The 21,921-nt window shown below is 41.8% G+C and overlaps 1 protein-coding gene across 1 annotated transcript in view; it reads right to left on the bottom strand.

The window, feature by feature from the left end:
- Positions 1–18,543, bottom strand: part of Hibch (3-hydroxyisobutyryl-Coenzyme A hydrolase) — a 75,949-nt gene extending 57,406 nt beyond the window's left edge. Inside the window, exons 1-4 of the mRNA NM_146108.2 lie at positions 18,437–18,543; positions 9,871–9,913; positions 3,416–3,553; positions 1,229–1,313 (exon numbers count right to left, since the gene is read on the bottom strand). Of these exons, the coding sequence (NP_666220.1) occupies positions 1,229–1,313; positions 3,416–3,553; positions 9,871–9,913; positions 18,437–18,471 (301 nt within the window). The 5' untranslated portion in view covers positions 18,472–18,543. The remainder of the gene's footprint in view (positions 1–1,228; positions 1,314–3,415; positions 3,554–9,870; positions 9,914–18,436) is intronic.
- Positions 18,544–21,921: the final 3,378 nt, after the last annotated feature.

Genomic DNA, 21,921 nt, shown 5'->3' with positions numbered 1-21,921 from the left:
GTATAACACACACAGGCACAGGCATTTGGTGCACACACACATAGGCAAAGGCATACAGGTACGCACACAGACAAACATGTGCCACACATACAGGTACATAGTCACACATTCACACAAAGTCTCTCTCACACACACAGTATCTCATGCACACACATACAGGTACACAGGAACATGCACACACACAGTCTCACACACATACAGTTATAGATATACACGTGCACACACACACATTTTATATCACATGTGTATGCAGTCACAGGTATTCCAGCATTCATATACACAGTCATAAGTACACAGGCACACACACATACACACAGTCACACACATGCACACACAGGCACAGATGTATGTATAATGCATACACACCTAAAGAATTCATGTTGTAGGCAAAACCACAATTCGGTTAACACATCGCTTTAAGCAATTAAGTTTTCCATCATGAAGCAATTTTAACTTGCAGTTACTTTAATCTGAGTGATCATGTGACTCCGATCCTGACGCTACATGGGTTTCCTTCCTACTCATAATGCAGTGGTTTACATAAACTTGTAAATTTGGTGAACAAAGGTTGTCTTTTAATAATCAAGCAAATTCATACATAATTTTAAAATTACATAAAATTAGAACAAAAACGAAGAAAATCCCCTAGCCGTAGCAACTCCGTAAGAAGGAACATACTGCAAAAATTCCTTTCAGCGGGACAACCACAGTGACAGCAGTGAGTTCATAAACTCTCTCTCGAGAACAAATACTTATCATTTTAGTTAAATACGTAAACTGAATTGAGCAATAATTAAAAAAAAGCAAATCTTCATTTATGTGTGTTTAATCATATTATAGTATTAACACAATAGACTCTAACTCTAACTCTGTTCACGCAAGATTCCTGCTCTGAATTGTGAGAGGTAGGAAAGTAACAGAGTCTGCACACAGCGGGTTTGGAAAACAGTAAGTCCTTCACATGGCGGTGATGTTGGTGATACTAGGGGCGGGACACATGTCACAAGAGAAGAACAAAATATCTAAACTTCAGCACTGGACATTTGTAATAAAATAAAATCCCCATTCGAATGGTAACAAATTCTCCATATTTTAAACTTTAACTTGTAAAAAATTGTTAACATACAACAAACAATTCTAAAAAGCAAACTAAACAAAAACTATCTCAAGCACTTCCATATGTATTAGTTGTAGTGAGGTAAGAGTTTACAGTGGGCAGGCGTTTTACCTTTGATGTCCCCTCCAGCACAGAAGGCCTTTCCTCCGGCTCCCTTTATGATGATCAGGAATGTGTCAGGGTCTTGTTCCCATGTCTACCCAAACATAAGAGACGATAATGGCTTTTGAGAGCATAGTAAATATAAGCTCACTTAAAATACATTCATATACATCTGTGTGCACATATGTGACCTTCATAAAACACTCGCAGAGGAATGGGTCCCACCAATTTCATTTCATTTCATTTCATTTTCTAAGTACAGACTGGAATATATCCCAGAAATTTCTATCAGAGCTTTTTTTTAATATTTTTTATTACATATTTTCCTCAATTACATTTCCAATGCTATCCCAAAAGTCCCCCATACCCTCCCCCCCACTTCCCTACCCACCCATTCCCATTTTTTTGGCCCTGGCGTTCCCCTGTACTGGGGCATATACAGTTTGCGTGTCCAATGGGCCTCTCTTTCCAGTGATGGCTGACTAGGCCATCTTTTGATACATATGCAGCTAGAGTCAAGAGCTCCAGGGTACTGGTTAGTTCATAATGTTGTTCCACCTATAGGGTTGCAGATCCCTTTAGCTCCTTGGGTACTTTCTCTAGCTCTTCCATTGGGAGCCCTGTGATCCATCCAAGAGCTGACTGTGAGCATCCACTTCTGTGTTTGCTAGGCCCCGGCATAGTCTCACAAGAGACAGCTACATCTGGGTCCTTTCGATAAAGTCTTGCTAGTGTATGCAATGGTGTCAGCGTTTGGAAGCTGATTATGGGGTGGATCCCTGGATATGGCAGTCTCTAGATGGTCCATCCTTTCGTCTCAGCTCCAAACTTTGTCAGAGTTTTAAGAAAAGATAAATAAATAAGTGCCTAATGGCACTGTGTCATATACATTTATGAGTCTAGAGAACAAATCAACCCAAAGAATGCTGGTATGTTGTGCACCAATAGTCTTTCTCCCATGCAAGACAGGACTCTGTTATACCAAAAAAAGTTCTTACACAGACAAGTTCTTACAAAGTTTTTTAAATTTGAGGGTGATGGGAGTTTCATGAGGTCAAGTAATAAAGTCAGCACAATAAGAGTGTGGGGTGCAGATCAGTGGCAGAGAGATAGACCATCATTCTCATTTCTCCCAGCTGAGGAATGCTGGGGTACAGAGATTATCATGCCCAGCCTACAGAGTTAATATGCAGAAATCCAAGTTTTTAATACATGCCTGACTTTTAGCCCTATACTTTTCTAATGTCCCAAGCATTTCACTTTAAAAGCCTACCTAAGGATTTAAGGATGGCTAAGAAATATAAAGGACGAGGGGCTAGGAGGAATAAGGGGTGCCAAGCAGCAAAGAAAGAGGGAGTTGGCCAAGCAATGTAAGACGGCTGAGTCCTGGGGCATGGAAGTACAAACGCCAGTCCCAGCAAGGAGGAGGCACAGGCAAGAAGATTTTGAGTCCAGCCTGGGCTGCCTAGCTAGACTCTGTTTAAAAAAAAAATGGAAAGACAAAGTTGTCTTCAATCCAAAAGGCTGTCATGAAGAAGCAGATCAGACTCATGATGTATGAGGTCTCAAACCTAGGTATGTTAGGTCTCAAACCTAGGACAAATGGCTAACTGAGGTGCCTCTTTAAATTATGAATGAGGACATAGCTGCCAGGTTCTCCCAGCATCCTTCAGTCCTGTTACAGGGTGTGGCTGGCATACTCTGTCCTCTAACCTAAATTTCTCTAGGCTAGGTAGGCCCTGGACTGTCCTTCCTCCAGCTGACCTTTCCCATTTAATGCAGCCATTTTAGTTACCCTGCCCATTTTTGTCTCCCCTTTACTCTGTTAGTCTCCTGGATTCTCCCAAATATCCTGCCTCTGGCTCTGATAGCCCATTTATCTACAGTAAACCTTCTTGTACACCATACCTAGGGACAGTCATGTCCTTCCTTTTTCTTTCTTCTTTTCATTCAGTACACTGATCTCTAGGAACTCTGTCTAAAAGATCAGTGAGATGAAGATGTGGCAGAACACAAAGAGAAACATGTAAGAGCTAAGTGAAGGAAAAGGTGTCTCCTAAGACAGTAAGTGGAATAGATTCCACGGGAAAGCATCATTGGTGCTGATGTAGCAGGGTCCTACAGTGAAATACCAGGAATGTTCTCCTACAATGGACTTCAGAAGGCTTGACCTGATGCATTCAGACTATTGCAGACCTTTAGCTGTGGATAGATCTGCCGGATCATATTCAGACTCAGTGCGTTGAGGAACTTGGGTCTGTTGAGCGTTATGACGCCTCCACAGCCTCTCCTCTCCAGCAGCACTTCTGCAGCTTCTGTGTGCATGGACATTCTCTAAGTGAACAAGGAATAACTTCATTAAGGTTCATCATACACCCACAGCAAAACACACACCAAGTGCACATCTTTCAAGCATAACTAGAGGAGTGTCTACCTAGAGATGCCCAACAAAGGCTTCTCAGATTAAACACATGGAGGAGTCTCCAAGCAAACCATGCACACCTCCAAAATTTTTAATATCTTTTTTTTTCATTTTTTATTAGATATTTTCTTCATTTACATTTCAAATGCTATCCCAAAAGTCCCTTATACCCTCCCCCCACCGTGCTCTCCAACCCACCCACTCCCACTTCCTGGCCCTGGTATTCCCCTGTATTGAGGCATATGATCTTCGCAAGACCAAGGGCCTCTCCTACCAATGATGGCCGACTAGGCCATCTTCTGCTACATATGAAACTAGAGACACAAGCTCTGGTGGTACTGGTTAGTTCATATTGCTGTTCCTCCTATAGGGTTGCAGACACCTTCAGCTCCTTGGGTACTTTCTCTAGCTCCTCCATTGGGAGCCATGTGTTCCATCCAAATAGATGACTCTAAGCATCCACTTCTGTATTTGCCAGGCATTGGCATGGCCTCACAAGAGTCAGCTATATCAGGGTCCTGTGGGCAAAATCTTGCTGGCATATGCAATTGTGTCTGCGTTTGGTGGTTGTTTATGGTATGGATCCCCGGATGGGGCAGTCTAGGGACACTCCTCCATTGTTGGTGGGATTACAAGCTGGTACAACCACTCTGGAAATCAGTCTGGTGGTTCCTCACAAAATTGGACATAGTACTACCAGAAGATCCAGCAATTCCTCTCCTGGGCATATACCCAGAAGATGTTCCAATTTGTAATAAGGACACATGCTCCACTATGTTCACAGCAGCCTTATTTATAATAGCCAGAAGCTGGAAAGAACCCAGATGTCCCTCAACAGAGGAACGTATACAGAAAATGTGGTACATTTACACAATAGAGTACTACTTAGCTATTAAAAACAATGAATTTATGAAATTCTTAGGCAAATGGATGCATCTGGAGAATATCATCCTTAGTGAGGTAACCCAATCACAAAAGAACTCACATGATATGCACTCACTGATAAGTGGATATTAGCCCAGAAACTTAGAATACCCAAGATACATTTGCAAAACACATGAAACTCAAGAAGAAGGAATACCAAAGGGTGAATACTTCGTCCCTCCTTAGAATGGGGAACAAAATACCCATGTAAGTGCCACAGACTATCCCCTTTTTGGGTCTCTTATCTGCGTGGAATGGGTCTCTGGTTGCAGGTGGTCAAGGAGTGACAAACAGAAGCGACACACAAGATTGTGTAGAATCTGAATGTAATTTGTCAAATCGAGCATCAAACTTTTTATATAGAAGAAAATAGGGAAGTTGGGTGACACACCAGCAAGGTACAAAGAGGTTACTGGATTCTTACACAAAACAGAGGAATGCAAACACGGAAGCACTAGCAGGAACCAACTGGGATAAAATTCAATGTTAACAACTGGAATCAAAAACAGCTCCACCTAAGGTCCACTTAATGTTAGAAGCCAGGGGCAAGGGCTTCATGCCTAGTTCCTATTCTAGTCTATTGTAAAGTCCACCTTCCCCTTAGGCCATTGTAAATACTTGTGTATGGGTGTAGCGCAACTATCTACGGTTCTAAGTATCTACTCTGGTTCCTCTTTAGGTCACAAACTTCCTTCTTCCTAGATAATGGTAAATTTCTGTGTAGGGCAGTGACTTAGCTATCCATGCCCAAGGTCTGATCAAGGACTGCCTAGAATCTAACTTAGCTATAAGTCAAAATATCAATCCTTAGGAGCACTTGTAATAAAGCAATATTAAGGGAAAGCACACAGATCTGTTTACCAACTAAAGCAAGGACATTGGAGCATTCTTTATACAGGATGCTAGGAGACTAAGTTTCTGTGAACTTTTCGCCTCAGGACAGCACCCAGGTTTTAGGGCCTGTCGCACTTGTCACTACTGGAGTGGATATAGCATGCAAGGAGTTAATATCTTATTTCTAAGTGGATTGAATCAACTAATCTACAACATAGCCTTTCCTAGAGCTCCTTGGACTATGAAATACTCTTAAATCTTGTAGTTTGTTACAAATTTCAAATTCTACATTAAGTGCTTAGAAAATGGAGAGAGCAAATAATCTTACTATATAGTAGCTATTGATATCTTGACTAAAATAGCATCTGGCCTGAGCTTTGACCGAAATGAGGGAGGTGAGAATTCTGGGTAGGACAATGTTAAGTACTAACCATAAACATAAGTATCTGGAAATACTAAGATGGTAAACATGAGTGAAACAAAGGCTGGACAAGAAAATGTACAATAGGAGTACAGACAGACAAGCAGCAAGGCCAGGTCACAAAGCTTCAGGTTTGCACGTTCTTTTTTTTTTTTTTCCTATTAAAGGTGTATTGATTTTATTACTATTGGTGCACTGTCACTGTGTTCAGACAGCCACAATAGAGCAGCGAAAACCACCTCAGAGCATTGAGAGCCACCATGCAGTTGCTGGGATTTAAACCCGGGACCTTTAGAACTGCAGTCAGGGATGTTAACTGCTGAGCCATCACTCCAGCACAGGTTTGCATGTTCTGAATTGGAAAGATGCTGTCTACACACTGGCTTAGGGTCTCACACAGGACTACTTCATCAGCATTCCCGTAACTACAGAACTGACAGCTGTCTTCAATGTATAGACTGTCATTTAGAAGCAGATTAGATACACTGATATATATCTGTATGAATGGTACCCTAATGCTCTAAGAGCTTCAGCATCACTGTTTAAAAAGGTCACTGAGGGGCTGGAGAGTTGGCTCAGTGGTTAAGAGCATGGACTACTCTTCCAGAGGTCCTGAGTTCAATTCCCAGCAACCACATGGTGGCTCACAACCATCTGTAATGAGATCTGATGCCCTCTTCTGGTGTGTCTGAAGACAGCAACAGTGTACTCATATGCATAAAATAAATAAATCTAAAGATGTGTGCCACTACCCCTGGCCATGTCAAATATTTTAAAAACAAAAAAGTGAAATAAAAAGGTCATTGAAACTAAAACTGGGAGGCTACAAAAGAGCTATGCTATGTGAAGTAAGCACTGTGCCTGTAAGGACATGACTCTTAACTACCCAGCAGCTTTGTATGATTCAGACACACATACACAACTGCCAGCGCTCATAACACCACCATCTTAGCACCTTCCTTTATCTACAGACAATATTTTAAACCTCACACAGTCCAAGAGTTGTAATCTCCGTTCCTCCATGACTTGAATTGTTCTTAGGATGTGCTTCCGTGCCTATTTCATATAATAACAGAAATGGGTTTTACTGGGTGTCGTGCCAGAGGAGCAGCAAAACAGCTTTAGAACTCACGGAATGCTGCCCACTGGCTAGCACAGTCATGATGTGTGCGCCTTGGAGAGGCAGAGCCCTGAGGACTATGTGCCCTGAGGAGGACTTCCTGCTCTTGTGGAGTTTTTCTCTCCTTGTTGCCTTCCTGGTCATCAGAATCTTTATCATCTATGAGCTGTATGAAGACTATAAGGGGTTTCCATCTCCTCACTGGGTAGTGTTATTGGCACTTACAATAATAGTGATTGCTATTTTCCGAGTATTGCTAGTGGAGCCGATTAGTCATTCAACCACCACCCTTAGAAAAAAATGCAGAGATGTAGATTGCTAGTAAAGGTAGGTTAATAGGCTCCTTTAATGGTTTTGATATAGAAAACTTGGGGAACAATTTAAAAATTCAGAAAAGCACACTTTTGATAATCGAGCAAGGGATTTTTTTTTTTTTTTTTTTTTTTTTTTTTTTTTGAGGACAGGGAATAAGGACAATGGCAGCCCGGCCAGTACTAGCAGACGGGCTGATGATGAAGGTGATGATTCATTTCTTGAACCCATTTTTGCCCTTGGCTTCCTGATTTTTTTTTTTATGTTGAATGTGCACACTCTGGGGATTTAAAGTAGAAATGACTGTTTTTTCATATAAAAGTTTAGATTTATGATCTTTGAAGAATTTTTTTATAAGATTACTTTTTAAGATAAATACTAAGATGAATTACCCTTTCTTTATAACCTCGAATTGCTGCCTGCCAGTAAAAGAAACTGGCTGAGAAAAATAATGTTGCTTGCTTACACTTTGTGAATCTGTAACAAGTTGCTTAGACATGAATGGATGTGGGTTTTTTGAAATATTAGTTTTTCACTTGTAATATGGAAAATGTTTAATCATGTAAGGGCATTGAGGAATGTGATATGTGTGTGTTTATATACATACATATATATTCATTATACTCATTCACTTAAAAGAAAAATAGAAGGTAACCACATTGTATATTTTATATTGCTTGAAAGATTTTGCTAGTATATATAAGTTGTGGGAGAAAAAATAAAGTTGTTGGAGCTTGTTGAAACCTTGCTTCATCCACTGTGTGCGTGTGTGTGTGTGTGTGTGTGTGTGTGTGTGTGTGTGTGTGTGTTTGCCTCCCTTTTCATCAGCCCCAGAGAATTAAATTTTGCTCCCTTGCTCTGCACTGGCCCCAGAGAGTTTGTCACCAGTCCCAGAGAATTAAGTTTTACTCCCTTAGAGAAAAATTTGCTAAATGGTTGACCTCTGACTCCAAACCCCTCCTCAATAAACCTGACCAATCAAAGCTTCAGCCGGTTATTAATTTAGACATCCATCATCTCACCCTTTATTATTCAGAATGATGTCTCCAACCATGAGTTGTCTTCTTGTCTACAACTTAAACCCAAGTGAACTTTATTCATATGACCTTGCTTCCCACTTACAATTGCCCTCAGAACATAAACTGTCTGATGCTCTGAATACAATTGGCTATTTTTAGGCTCCACTCTCCCAGGTTCACCCTACAAAATATAGTGGCAACACATAAGAACAGGGTATAGTATAAAATTAGAAGTCATAGAGGCTGGAGAGATGGCTCAGTTGTTAAGAATGTATACTGTTCTTATACAATTCCTCATAAGTGCCTACACCTCCAACTCTAGGGGAATCTGCCACTGTGCACACCTGCATTCACATACACAGACACACATAGACATAATTAAAAATGGTAAGATGGATCCTAAACATAAACTAAAATTGGAAGTCAGTTTAAATGTTAAAACTGCAGCACAGTGATGAAGTGCTTGCCTAGCATATGAGAACTCCTCGATTCAATCCTCACGACTGCAAATATTTAAAAACAAGTGAATTTAAATTTTTACTTGGAATATGCCAATTAAAATCATACAGCACACATATACTTAATACCTAATAAAATATAGAGAACTATACTTTGACAGCATTAAACCTGTTTACATTTTCCTTTGTAAATCATGTGTATATAATTCTTATGACGATTCATTACCAGATAAAAGTGATAGGCACTTAGGAGAGCTTTAAGAAAGTCTATTGATAGCAAACACATAAGTGGATGCTCACAGTCAGCTATTGGATGGATCACGGGGCCCCCAATGGAGGAGCTAGAGAAAGTACCCAAGGAGCTAAAGAGATCTGCAACCCTGGAAGTGGAACAACAATATGGACTAACCAGTACCCCGGAGCTCTTGACTCTAGCTGCATATGTATCAAAAGATGGCCTAGTCGGCCATCACTGGAAAGAGAGGCCCATTGGACACACAAACTGTATATGCCCCAGTACAGGGGAATGCCAGGGCCAAAAAAAATGGGAATGGGTGGGTTGGGTGCTTTGTCTACATGTATGTCTTTGCACCAAATTCTTACAGTACCCACAGAGACCATAAGAGGGCATCAGATACACTGGAACTGAACTTACATATGGTTGTGACCCATCAGTCCTAGGAAATGAACCCCAGTCTTCTACAAGAGCAGCCAGTATCTTAACCACTGTTAAGCTATTTCTCCAGGCCACATGCTAAATATTTAGAATTAACATTTAGGAGCTCTATATGGTAAATACTATCCTCATCATATATACAGATATATACATAGATACAGTAGAGATATAAATAGATGATAGATATGATATGATATATATCAAAAGGCAAGCTACTAAAAACTAAGAATTTATTCAAGATTAAGTTGCACACTCAATATTTAAAACCGAGACAGTACGATTTACCTGCATTCATTATAGAAGCCTTACAACACAGTGTAGGAAGTGGCAAATGGTTAGGAGATTGACAACAGTGTTAGGGGACCAGGGAAACCTGCCAACCCAGTGTTGACTATTCCCCTAATGGTGACACTCTTAAGCTGTACCATAGACTATCGATCCCAACAAAAGAAACTGCAAACGTACCAGATGTTGCAGAATAACGCTGGCTCTTCTGAAGGAGCTGACCCTGAAACAGATGTAGAGAAGCACAGTAACAGGTTACTATATCTCAATGTACAAACTCTACACAGCCTCAAAGCCTCTTCTAAAGGTTACTGGAACAAATCCTTGAAAATCAGATTTAAAACTCATTCACTGTTGACAGGCACAGCAATGAAATGATGCATCCATTTTTAAATGACTTTGATTTCTTCCAAAATTTCACCCTCCTCCCATGTGTTTTGGGAACTTTCTTGGGGATGGAAACAAATGCCAACCACCTACTTAAAGGACATCAAAAATAAACCAAAATAATTCCATTAATGCAACCTGGAGAACCAAAACTCATGTCGGGGTTACATTACAGAGCATGTATGAGGGTTACTTACAGAGCATGTATGAGGGTTACTTACAGAGCATGTATGAGGGTTACTAACAGAGCATGTATGAGGGTTACTTACAGAGCATGTATGAGGGTTACTAACAGAGCATGTATGAGGGTTACTTACAGAGCATGTATGAGGGTTACTTACAGAGCATGTATGAGGGTTACTTACAGAGCATGTATGAGGGTTACTTACAGAGCATGTATGAGGGTTACTTACAGAGCATGTATGAGGGTTACTTACAAAGCATGTATGAGGGTTACTTACAGAGCATGTATGAGGGTTACTAACAGAGCATGTATGAGGGTTACTTACAGAGCATGTATGAGGGTTACTTACAGAGTATGTATGAGGGTTACATTACAGAGCATGTATGAGGGTTACTAACAGAGCATGTATGAGGGTTACTAACAGAGCATGTATGAGGGTCACTTACAGAGCATGTATGAGGGTTACTTACAGAGCATGTATGAGGGTTACAATTACAGAGCATGTATGAGGGTTACTTACAGAGCATGTATGAGGGTTACTTACAGAGCATGTATGAGGGTTACTTACAGAGCATGTATGAGGGTTACTTACAGAGCATGTATGAGGGTTACTAACAGAGCATGTATGAGGGTTACAATTACAGAGCATGTATGAGGGTTACTAACAGAGCATGTATGAGGGTTACTAACAGAGCATGTATGAGGGTCACTTACAGAGCATGTATGAGGGTTACTTACAGAGCATGTATGAGGGTTACAATTACAGAGCATGTATGAGGGTCACTAACAGAGCATGTATGAGGGTTACTTACAGAGCATGTATGAGGGTTACAATTACAGAGCATGTATGAGGGTCACTAACAGAGCATGTATGAGGGTTACTTACAGAGCATGTATGAGGGTCACTTACAGAGCATGTATGAGGGTCACTTACAGAGCATGTATGAGGGTCACTTACAGAGCATGTATGAGGGTTACTAACAGAGCATGTATGAGGGTTACTAACAGAGCATGTATGAGGGTTACAATTACAGAGCATGTATGAGGGTTACTTACAGAGCATGTATGAGGGTTACTAACAGAGCATGTATGAGGGTTACTTACAGAGCATGTATGAGGGTTACTAACAGAGCATGTATGAGGGTTACTAACAGAGCATGTATGAGGGTTACTTACAGAGCATGTATGAGGGTCACTAACAGAGCATGTATGAGGGTTACTTACAGAGCATGTATGAGGGTTACTTACAGAGCATGTATGAGGGTTACAATTACAGAGCATGTATGAGGGTTACTAACAGAGCATGTATGAGGGTTACTTACAGAGCATGTATGAGGGTTACTTACAGAGCATGTATGAGGGTTACTTACAGAGCATGTATGAGGGTTACTTACAGAGCATGTATGAGGGTTACTTACAGTGCTTACGTGTAACTTTAAGCAGCCACGCCACCAGAATGTTTTGTCCCAGCAAATTTGTCAACTTTCCCACAGTTGCATGGATGATGTTCCTGCTTCTGTTAGCCTTCCATGATCTAAACACTCTGGCACCTTCCAAGACCATAACATAAGGTCATGTGCAATTAGCACAAAATTACAGACAAAAGACTGGGAGGTGTAGGAGGGAGAGGCTGGAATCTCAGGTGAGGGTCCACTAAGTCTCTCTGTCAAGAGTCTACAACCCTGGGTTTGGAATGCACCGTGTGTGTGTGTGTGTGTGTGTGTGTGTGTGTGTGTGTTGCCATGTGCGTGCGCGTGCGTGTGCGTCTGTGAAGATGATGGTTGTTATATTTGAGGATAGTTCTCTACAATACCATATAATCCAATCATCCTACTCCGAGTTTGAGTTAAAGGAGCCAGACACTTACAAGAAAACTTGCAAACTTACACATGCATTTTATTAGCTTCATGTATAAATCCAAAACATAGGTATAACCATGGTGTTCTTAAATAAATCCATACAAGAATATAAGTCACAAAAAGAAATGAGCTACCAACACGAACATCCCACAAATGTTAGAATGAAAATTAAATAATGTTTTCTTCTAGAAAGTTAAACTGAAAAGACTAACACTGTGAGATTTCAACTGTAGGATATTTTGAAAATGGCAGAATTCTGAAATTCACACAAAGATAAACATCGGTCAGAGATTTAGGAGAGAGAAATGAATAGTGGAGATGTGTTCAAACTAATCTGTATAACACTGTACATGCCATTAGATATTTATTAAAATTTTTGCACAAACTTTCCATTTAATTTTCTGTAATCAAAATGTATTTTACAAATCAAAGTCCATGAAATTTTAATTTATATTTTGATTATTTATTTTGCGTATGAGAATGTGGAATCTATAATTTTTCCTAATTTGGTAAGGATGCAATACAATACACTCTGCTGAAGAGCCCAGTGTTTCCCATTCGTCTATAAGCTAGAACCTGCTGAAGACAAGTGTCCCCTGTGTGTGTGCACTGGAATCTGCTAAAGATCCCAGTGTTCCTGTGTGTGTGTACACCAGAATCTGCTAAAGACTCAAGTGTCCCCCCATGAGAGTACACTAGAATCTGCTGAAGAATCTAGCAAATACACCAAAACTCTGATCATAACAACCCCAGTGAAGTTTAAATTATGGAGGTGAGGCACAGGCATGGGAATTTTGTTTAAAGTGTCACAAAATGACAGAGTACAAGCAAGTGGCCCAAAAGATTCTGGAGTCCTTAATAAGGCGAGTGCCTATATGCCAGCTCAAACTTAACCACTCCCCAAGACATATGCGGGCATGAAAAACATGGGCCTAACTTCAAATCCCAGTTTAATTTGAGATACAGTTCTGCTGGCATCAAAATAAGGTAGCCCACACCTACCACACCCAAGTGCAAAGCACTAGGCAAGGCACTTGCAGGCACAAACATACCAGACAGACGGATGACAAGGGAAGAAAGGTTAAGTGTAACTAAATCCTCTGCCATTGCCTATACTAATCATATTGTCTCCATTTAGTGCTATGCATAGTAAACTATTATTTAACAACTGAACTTGGGGCTTGGGATATAGCTCAATGATACAGCACTTGGTTCAATCCCTATTACATACAACAAAAACAAAGCATGATATTTGAGAGTTCAAGCTACAAGTAATTCCAAGCTTAATCATCTCTCACTTTTCTGCTACCTCCAAAGCTGCCCTTGGGAGACAGGGGAAGGTTCCACACATCTGTGGAAGTTCGGAAGTCTTTGTCCAGTTATCAGCAAGCCTATGTAATCCCTGGAGACAATGTGAAATTAGTTTTTCAACTGTAGCCTAGACAAGGACCATGTGTACACTGGAACCTGGCTCAAAATGCAGAATATTTTTACTCCACCAGAGTCCTACTATAGAAGAGACTGAAGGCAGGACATGGAACTTTGTACAATACACACTAAGGTGCATGGCTTCAGTTCCAGCACTGGGGAGGCAGAGGCAGGTTCAAGGCCAGCCCAGTCTACAGAGTTACAGAGAGACTCTGTCTCAAACAAACAAACAATAACAAAAACAAAACACCACAATCTTAGAATAAAAATGTCAAAAACTTCTTTACAAATTATCCAATAAAGCAAATATAAGTTTACAAAATCACACAGCTGTATTTGAAAGTGTTCAAGCAATGTAGGGTGATAGGAGATTGCCCCAGCAGCCCTCAGGGTGAACAGGTCAAAAGGCAGATAAGCAACCCGGGTGAAATGAACACAGCCACTTGTTTACTGGGTGGTGAAGTGAAAACTCTGGAAACAAAGAGGACTTTACGCAAGAATAGGAAAGAGAGTGCAGTGTCCTTAAAAGGTCACTGGCTGCTTTATAGGATGAATAAGAATTTGATTTTTAGGTTGCGTATGCGGTGACATAAAGCAGAAACACTCAATAACAAATGAAGAAAAGACCCTGAAGCTTAACAGAGAGGTGAGGACTTGAGGACACATCAGGAGGTAACAGGCACAGATCACCAGAGGCACCAGAACCTGTACCTATCTGTAAGAGATAAATACAAACACTGTAGCTCACAATGAATGCTAAGAACTTATGCCTGGTTTGTGAGTGTCTTTTGATATTACTTTGTTCCTATTTAGTCAACGTTTATTTTAAAACAACAAACATTTTGTTTAAATCAAGAGACTTTGTCTAAGCTGCCATTTTCCAACTGAGAGGGTACAAAAGTTTTAAAAGACACTCTGACAGTTGCAGGGACAGTAGGTGTACATTTTACCAACAGCATCGATGCCAGAGCTGAGAAGCTGTCTCTGAGGCAAAGAGCCTTCTCCTTCACCCAGCAGTCCCCGCCCGGCCCCCACTGCTATCATGTAGTGACCATCACTACATGTTTCTGCTTGGTCTGTTTGGGTTTGTGTCTCCTGGCACAGATTTCTAAGAATGCATAGTAAGCCTCAAAAATTGCACTGATGTCCAACCAGACATGAAGGACAAAGGCAGCAAGCAGCATCCTGCTTGAACAATGTAGGCAGGCAGAGTGCAACAGGTATATTGCTTAACAGCAGTCTTGGTTTTGCTTTTTTGTTTTGTTTTGTTTTGTTTTGGGTTTTTTGTTTTGGTTTTTTTGTTTGTTTGTTTCGTTTTGTTTTTTTTTATTTTTGTTTTGTTTTGGTTTGGTTTGGTTTTGGTTTTTCGAGACAGGGTTTCTCTGTGTAGCCCTGGCTGTCCTGGAACTCACTTTGTAGACCAGGCTGGTCTCAAACTCAGAAATCCGCCTGCCTCTGCCTCCCCAGTGCTGGGATTAAAGGCATACGCCACCACGCCCGGCTAACAGCAATCTTTTTACAGAGTTAGCTAGCCTTCTTTATCTAAAGCTGGCTTTACAATCTGTAATTTTTTTTTCTTTAAAGTACTTATCAAGGTCAGTAACTAAATATCACCTGGTCTTAAGTATTTACTTAAGGATTGGTAAGAATATCTGGCCCACACTGCCTACAGCATAACCAGTGCCCAGAACAGTGCTTCCCCGTAGCTACAACAGATTATTTTACCCATAAAGGAAACGTAGATTCAAATCCTTGAGATCCAGGCTAGTAAGCTTGTATTTCACTCCATTACCAGGAAGGCACTTAGGAGAGCTTCTAAGCCAGTGAGAGCAGGCACTGAAGTAAAACTCAGTAACATTTATGTATCATTCACATCCAGGACTCACTCAAGCTGGGAGAAGAAAGTGAGCCCATTCAGTTTCTGCAAAGTGTACAAGTGTTAAGTTGAGGGTGATATATACATCTACAAGAAGAGGCAAGGGTTGGGAGGGTGGGAGAAATAGCTAACAGTAGGAGGCTACAGGCCCTACCAAAATGATGCTGGGTGCTTGTTTCCTGCTGCATCATTCACAACAGCAAACAAATGGAAGCAGCCTAGACAGCCATCAATAACTCAGATAAAGGAGACTGTGGCACATGGGCACAACAGAAATTGAGAGCAGGAAAGCCATGACATTGGCAGGAAAGCAGGAACTGGAAGTTACCATGTGTCTTAGTTAGGGTTTCTATTGCTGTGATGAAACATCAAGACCAAAAGCAACTTGGGGAACAAAGGCTTTATTTGGCTTACACTTTCCTATCACTGAAGGAAGACAAAGACAGAGTAGGAACTCAAACTGGACAGGAACCTGGAGGCAAGAGCTGATGAACAGGCCAGGTAGGAGTGCTGCTTATGGGCTTGTCATGGCATATTCATGACAAGCATGCTTTCTTCTAACACCCCAGACCACCTGGACAGGGATGTCACCATCCATAAAGAGCCAGGCCCTCCCACGTAAATCACTAGTTAAGAAAATGCCCTACAGGATTACCTAAAGCCCCCTCAGATGGAGGCATTTTCTGAACTGAAATTCCCTCCTCTAAGATGATTCCAGCTAGTATCAAGTTGGCATGAAAGCTAGTCAGCACACTATGTTAAGCAATGTATCCCAGGCTCAGACAAATACAGCATGTCTGTGGATGCTAGAGAGAGAGAGAGAGAGAGAGAGAGAGAGAGAGAGAGAGAGAGAGAGAGAGAGAGAGATTGATGGTAAGTGTAGGTCATTAAACTAAAACAGGACCATGAGAGCAGAAAAGGATCTCTTAAGGGAAGGCTACAGGATGGTAGGGAGGGAATGAGAGTAAAAGACCAAAGTGCCATGAAGCAGAAGAGCTAGGGAGTAGAGGAGGAGGGCTGACCAGCACACTGACAGCCAGGGGAGGAGAGTGGGGATAGAACCAACAACAGAAACACAGAAACAGTGTGTACAGAACTGCCACAATGAAACTCATAGCTTAGTATCCAACAAAAGACAAAAATGAGTGATAGAGATCATTTAGAGATCTAGCTGACATATAATTGAATTCAATTGCATTTGAAGTACAATTGAAGCATTCGGCATAGGACTCAGAATAATCAACTATACAATACATTTGAAAGTTCTCTTCTTAAAGAAATGCTGTTGAGACAGAGAAAACCACCCAACTGCTAAACTGGCACTGCAATGTTAGGAACACAGGACAGCACCAGAGGAGCAAAGGAAGGCTAAGTTCAATGGCATTAGCCAATCACATCAACCAAGGCACACCCGCCCCTTTCCTTCCAGAAACTCTCCGGATCTCCCTCCAGGTTTGTGGAATCCGCTCCTCTTGACTGCATGACCTTGTCTCCAATCCCTTTTGCTATCCCAGGACTGGATCTAGGAAAGGGAGACCTCAGATCAGTACTGTCCAATTTGGTCCTGGCACTTTACATGTTGAAATGTGGAGTGAAATAGGGACAAGCTGAACCACAGTAATGACAGAATCTTTCTAGATGAAGTTAACTTTGTTAATATACATGCCTCTAAATTATTGTTCCCAAATAATTTAGAATTTGCCATCATCAAGAAGCAACAACAATGATTATGTGAGCAGATGCTATTATTCACCACAAAAGAAAAAAGAGAAGCAAGGCAACTTCTACATGTAACAAAAATACCTGAGTATCGTTGGTGCTTTCTGCTAAAAAGGCACTATTCTTTTTAAGATGTTTTGTTTTGTTCTGTTTTTTGAGACAGGACTTCTCTGTGTAGCCTTGGCTATCCTGGAACTCACTCTATAGACCAGGCTGGCCTTGAACTTAGAAATCCCTGCCTCTATCTCCCAAGTACTGGGATTCAAGGCGTGCGCCACCATGCGCGGCTTAAGATGTGTTTTTAACTATGTATATATGTATGCCCATGTAAGTACAAGTGTCCAATGGATCCAGAAGAAACTATCAGATTCCTTGGAGACGGAGTTAAAGGTAGTTATGAGCCACACGGGAAGCAGAACTTTGTCCTCTTAGCCAGTCCTTTAAGAGCAGTATAGGCTCTTAAAACCGCGGAACCATCTCCCTAACTCCACTGGTAACTACTCATTTAGAACTAAGAAACATTCTATGCCTTTGCAGGAACCTTCCACAACAGACTGTAAGGCATAAGAAACGTGCAGACGGAACAAGGGTGCGTTCCACGTCTGAGATGCTCCTAGACTGCACAGATGTCTAACAGCACACATTTCATCGCCCAAAAGTACTTCAGTGAAGAGTTCCACAGGGGGGAAATTGAAGTTTTTGCGTATGGTACTGGGGAAAAGGAATTACACTAGCCAAAGCTCCTAAAATGGGTGCTACCACATTTCCTTCTGCCAAGGTCCGATTGCAGTGAGAGACACTCTTAGAAAGTTAATATCTGCACTGCTCCGGTCAAGCCACGCTAAATGGTCACAACATTATTCTGTGAGTTCCAATTGCCTGCGCTGCTACTACTGCTAGCTGAAATAATCAAGTTCCTTACCCGGAGCCCAGGTACACAACCTGTCATTTCTGTGTGACTTAAGAAAATACCCTACACAGTAAATCAGGTGGCACGTCCCCACACAGCGCCCAGTTCCAAGAAAGAAAATAAATAGGAGACAAACGGAGGGGGGAGAAAGTTGTGGGACGTCAAGGCCTAACAGATGCTAGAGGACGGAAAATGAAGGTGCTGTTGCAAGAAAAAGAGCAAAGTCAGAGGACGCATGTCGTTGCGATCGCCGCTGAGGTCGCCGCGGGGCAGCAAAGCAGAGGCTGCCATACAAAGGCGACTAGATCTGCGAGACCTGCGGGGACACTTGTGAGCCTTTTCCCCCAAGCCGGCCCTTAGCTCTGCCTTGCTCACCAACTCACCTCGACAGGAGCCGCCACGCATATGGCTGCCCCATGGCCTAAAAACCCAAGAGCAGAAGAAGCAGAGTGTAGTGGTTCCACCGGCTCTGGTAGTTAGACCCGCCCACAGCCCCGCCCACAGCCGATGAGAGCAGAGGAGAGCCGGGGTCACTGATGACAAGTCCTCCGGTGGGCCAGAGCGGCCCAACGCCTACACTTCCGCTGCGCTACGCTCACGGGCCCGGCCGGGCGGGGCGGGGCGGGGCAAAACAGGAGCAGTTAGGAAACCAGCAAGAGCAGTGGGCAGGGCCACACTAGACAGGGCCAGGCCGGGTAAAGGTGGGGCGGGTCCTGGCTAGGGGCGTTAACTAGTGAGGGGAGGAGGAAGAGGAGGAGCCAAGACGAAAGCTGAGAGGTGAGTAACCAAAGCAAAGAGAAAAGTAGAAAAACTTATTTATAATAGCCAGAAGCTGGAAAGAAGCCAGATGTCCTTCAACAGAGGAATGGAGATAGAAAATGTAGTACATTTACACAATGGAGTACTACTCCGCCATTAAAAACAATGACTTCATGAAATTCTTAGGCAAATGGATGGAACTAGAAAGTATCAATCCTGAGTAAGGTGACCCAATCACAAAAGAACACACAGTATGGATATGAGCCCAAAGGCTCGGCAAGATACAATTCACCGACCACAAGAAGCTCAAGAAGAAGGAAGACCAAAGTGTGGGTGCTTTGGTCCTTCTTAGAAGAGGAAATAAAATACCCACAGGAGGAAATACAGAGGCAAGTGTGGAGCAGAGACTGAAGGCAAGGCCATCCAGAGAATGCCCCACCTGGGGATCCATTCCATATATAGTCACCAAACCCAGAGACTTTTTATTGTAGGTGCCAACAAGTGCTTGCTGACAGGCGCCTGATACAGCTATCTCCAGAGAGGCTCTGTCAGAGCCTGACAAAGAGGTGGATGCTCACAGTCAACTATTGGACTGAGCACAGGGTCTCCAATGGAGGAGTTAAAGAAAGGAATGAAGGAGCTGAATTGGTTTGCAACTCCATAGGACAAACAACAATATCAACCAACCAGAACCCCCAGAGCTCCCAGGGACTAAACCACCAACCAAAGAGTACACATGGAGGGACCCATGGCTCCAGGTGCATATGTAGCAGATGATGGCCTTGTCAGGCATCAATGGGAGGAGAGGCCCTTGGTCCTGTGAAGGCTGGATGCCCCAGTGTAGGGGAATGCCAGGATGGGGAAGCCAGAGAGGGGGGTTGGTTGGTTGGGGGAGCATTGTCACAGAAGCAGGGGGAAGGGGGAGGGGATAGGAGGTTTCCATAGGAGAAGGAAAGGAAGAGAGGGGATAACATTTGAAATGTAAATAAAGAAAATATCTAATAAGAAATTTCAAAAACCTTTAAATATAATTTTTTTACTACCACATTTAATGTAAAAAGATTGCATTGCCTTTTCTTTGTAATATTGAGAAACAATAAATACGGTAGTGGTTTTTACTTTAAAAAATGGAAAGGAAAGGAGTTTGCTCCCTAGACTAGGCTGTCTTGAAATGCCCAGTTGATTATCTATGTTTGGCTTTTAAGTTTAATCAGCAGGTATTAATTGATCTGAAGGAGTTTGTGTAATTTTTTTTTTTTTTTTGGTTTTTTGAGACAGGGTTTCTCTGTATAGACCTGGCTGTCCTGGAGCTCACTTTGTAGACCAGGCTGGTCTCGAACTCAGAAATCCACCTGCCTCTGCCTCCCGAGTGCTGGGATGAAAGGCATGTGCCACCATGCCTGGCTGTGTAATTTTAATAATTTTTTAATGAAAAGGTAAATTTAAACCAGACCCGATGACACACACCTATAATTCCAGCACTCAGAAACCTGAAACAGAATGGTCACCTGGGCTACACAGCAAGACCCTGTCTAGGAAAACTAAGTAAATTAAATGTTCTTTGAGTCAGAAACATATGAGATGCATTTGACATTGAGGAAAGACCAGAGTTTAGTACTCTACATAGCTGAACTTGCTTCGAAACATTGCTAATTATCTTCAGAAAAGTTACAGATCCCTCAGTCTTCCTCTGAGACAAAATATCTGATTAAGAGAATGCTCACAAACTAGAAATATCAGTGAAAACATACCTGTTCTGGAAAGCAGCTTATTAAATAAACCCCATATTTAACTGTCCACTGTGGTGATTTGAACATACTTGGCCCAAAGGAGTGGCACTATTTGGACGTGTGGCCTTGTTGGAGTAGGTGTAGCCTTGTTAGAGGAACTGTGTCATTGTGGGCTGGGCTTTAAGACCCTTGTCCTAGCTGCTTGGAAGCCAGTCTTCCAAACAAGGTATTGAACTTTCAGCTTCTCCTGCACCATGCCTGCCTGGACGTTGACATACTCCCACCTTGATGATAGTGGCCTGAACCTCTGAACCTGTAAGTCATCCCCAATTGAATGCTGTCTTTATAAGAGTTGCCTTGGTCATAGTGTCTAATCACAGCAGTAAAACCCTAACCAAGACACCCACTACTCTTGAGTTTCTTCTAGATTCATACAGATGTCTAGCTGTAAGCACATCAACAAAAACGTGTTGGCATATTAATAGTAAATGAGGGAATCTGAGAAGAGTTTCAGAGTGAAAAATTAAAGGGGTGTTTGTCATCCACTGAAGTATACCCTGACCTTAAAGAAGTTATTCTTAGTCTTTGGCATATTGTAAGATACTTGATCAGAAATGATCTTTCTGTCCTGGACCAAATATAATAGTGGCTAGAGAACAGAGGAAGCCAACAGACACCATACAAGTGGAAGACACAAAGAATTCCTGACCTGCAGTTAGTCCTCGAATAGGTACAAGTGGTTGCCATTTGGCTTCACAGTCAAAAGGCATCGTGTCCTATTCACTCAGGGAAGGAATGAATCTGTTAGCCTATGCAGCAGCATATGTTACTGGAAAGATGAACTTTTATATTGTAGCTAGAGCCAAACCATCTTTTTCCTGACTTCATGTGAAAGGGGTCTGTGCTTCGCAGTCTTCATGCTTAGAGGGGCCCTATTTTGACTTAATTCTCTGCCATTGAAACTTTTCCTTATTTATTTATTTCTTTACTTATTTTATTGTGTGTATCTATACACATTCAAGTCCAATGGTTTATATGGAGAGGTCAGAGAACAACTTGCAGGAATTGACTCTCTCCTCCCACCATTTGAGTCTCAGGGATGAACTCAAGTTGTCGGGCTTTACTCAGTTGTGTGCCTTTACCCAGTGAACTATCTTGAAAGCCTCTAATAATTTCCTAGGAAAGGATCATGTCGTTTCACTTTGTACATTAAGAAATCAGTCCAACACTCAGCATTACTACTGATTGTATAATATTCTCATTATTAGACAAGGACACCATATCTAACCTAGCTTACTTTCTATTGCTGTGATAGACTGTGACCAAAAGCAACTTGGGGAGGAAAGGGTTTACTTCAGCTTACAGTTTATGAATAATTC

Source organism: Mus musculus, chromosome 1, assembly GCF_000001635.26.
Source record: "Mus musculus strain C57BL/6J chromosome 1, GRCm38.p6 C57BL/6J".
Taxonomy (NCBI): Eukaryota; Metazoa; Chordata; class Mammalia; order Rodentia; family Muridae; genus Mus; species Mus musculus.
Note: the sequence above shows the minus strand (reverse complement) of the source record. Positions and strands in the feature narration are given on the sequence as shown.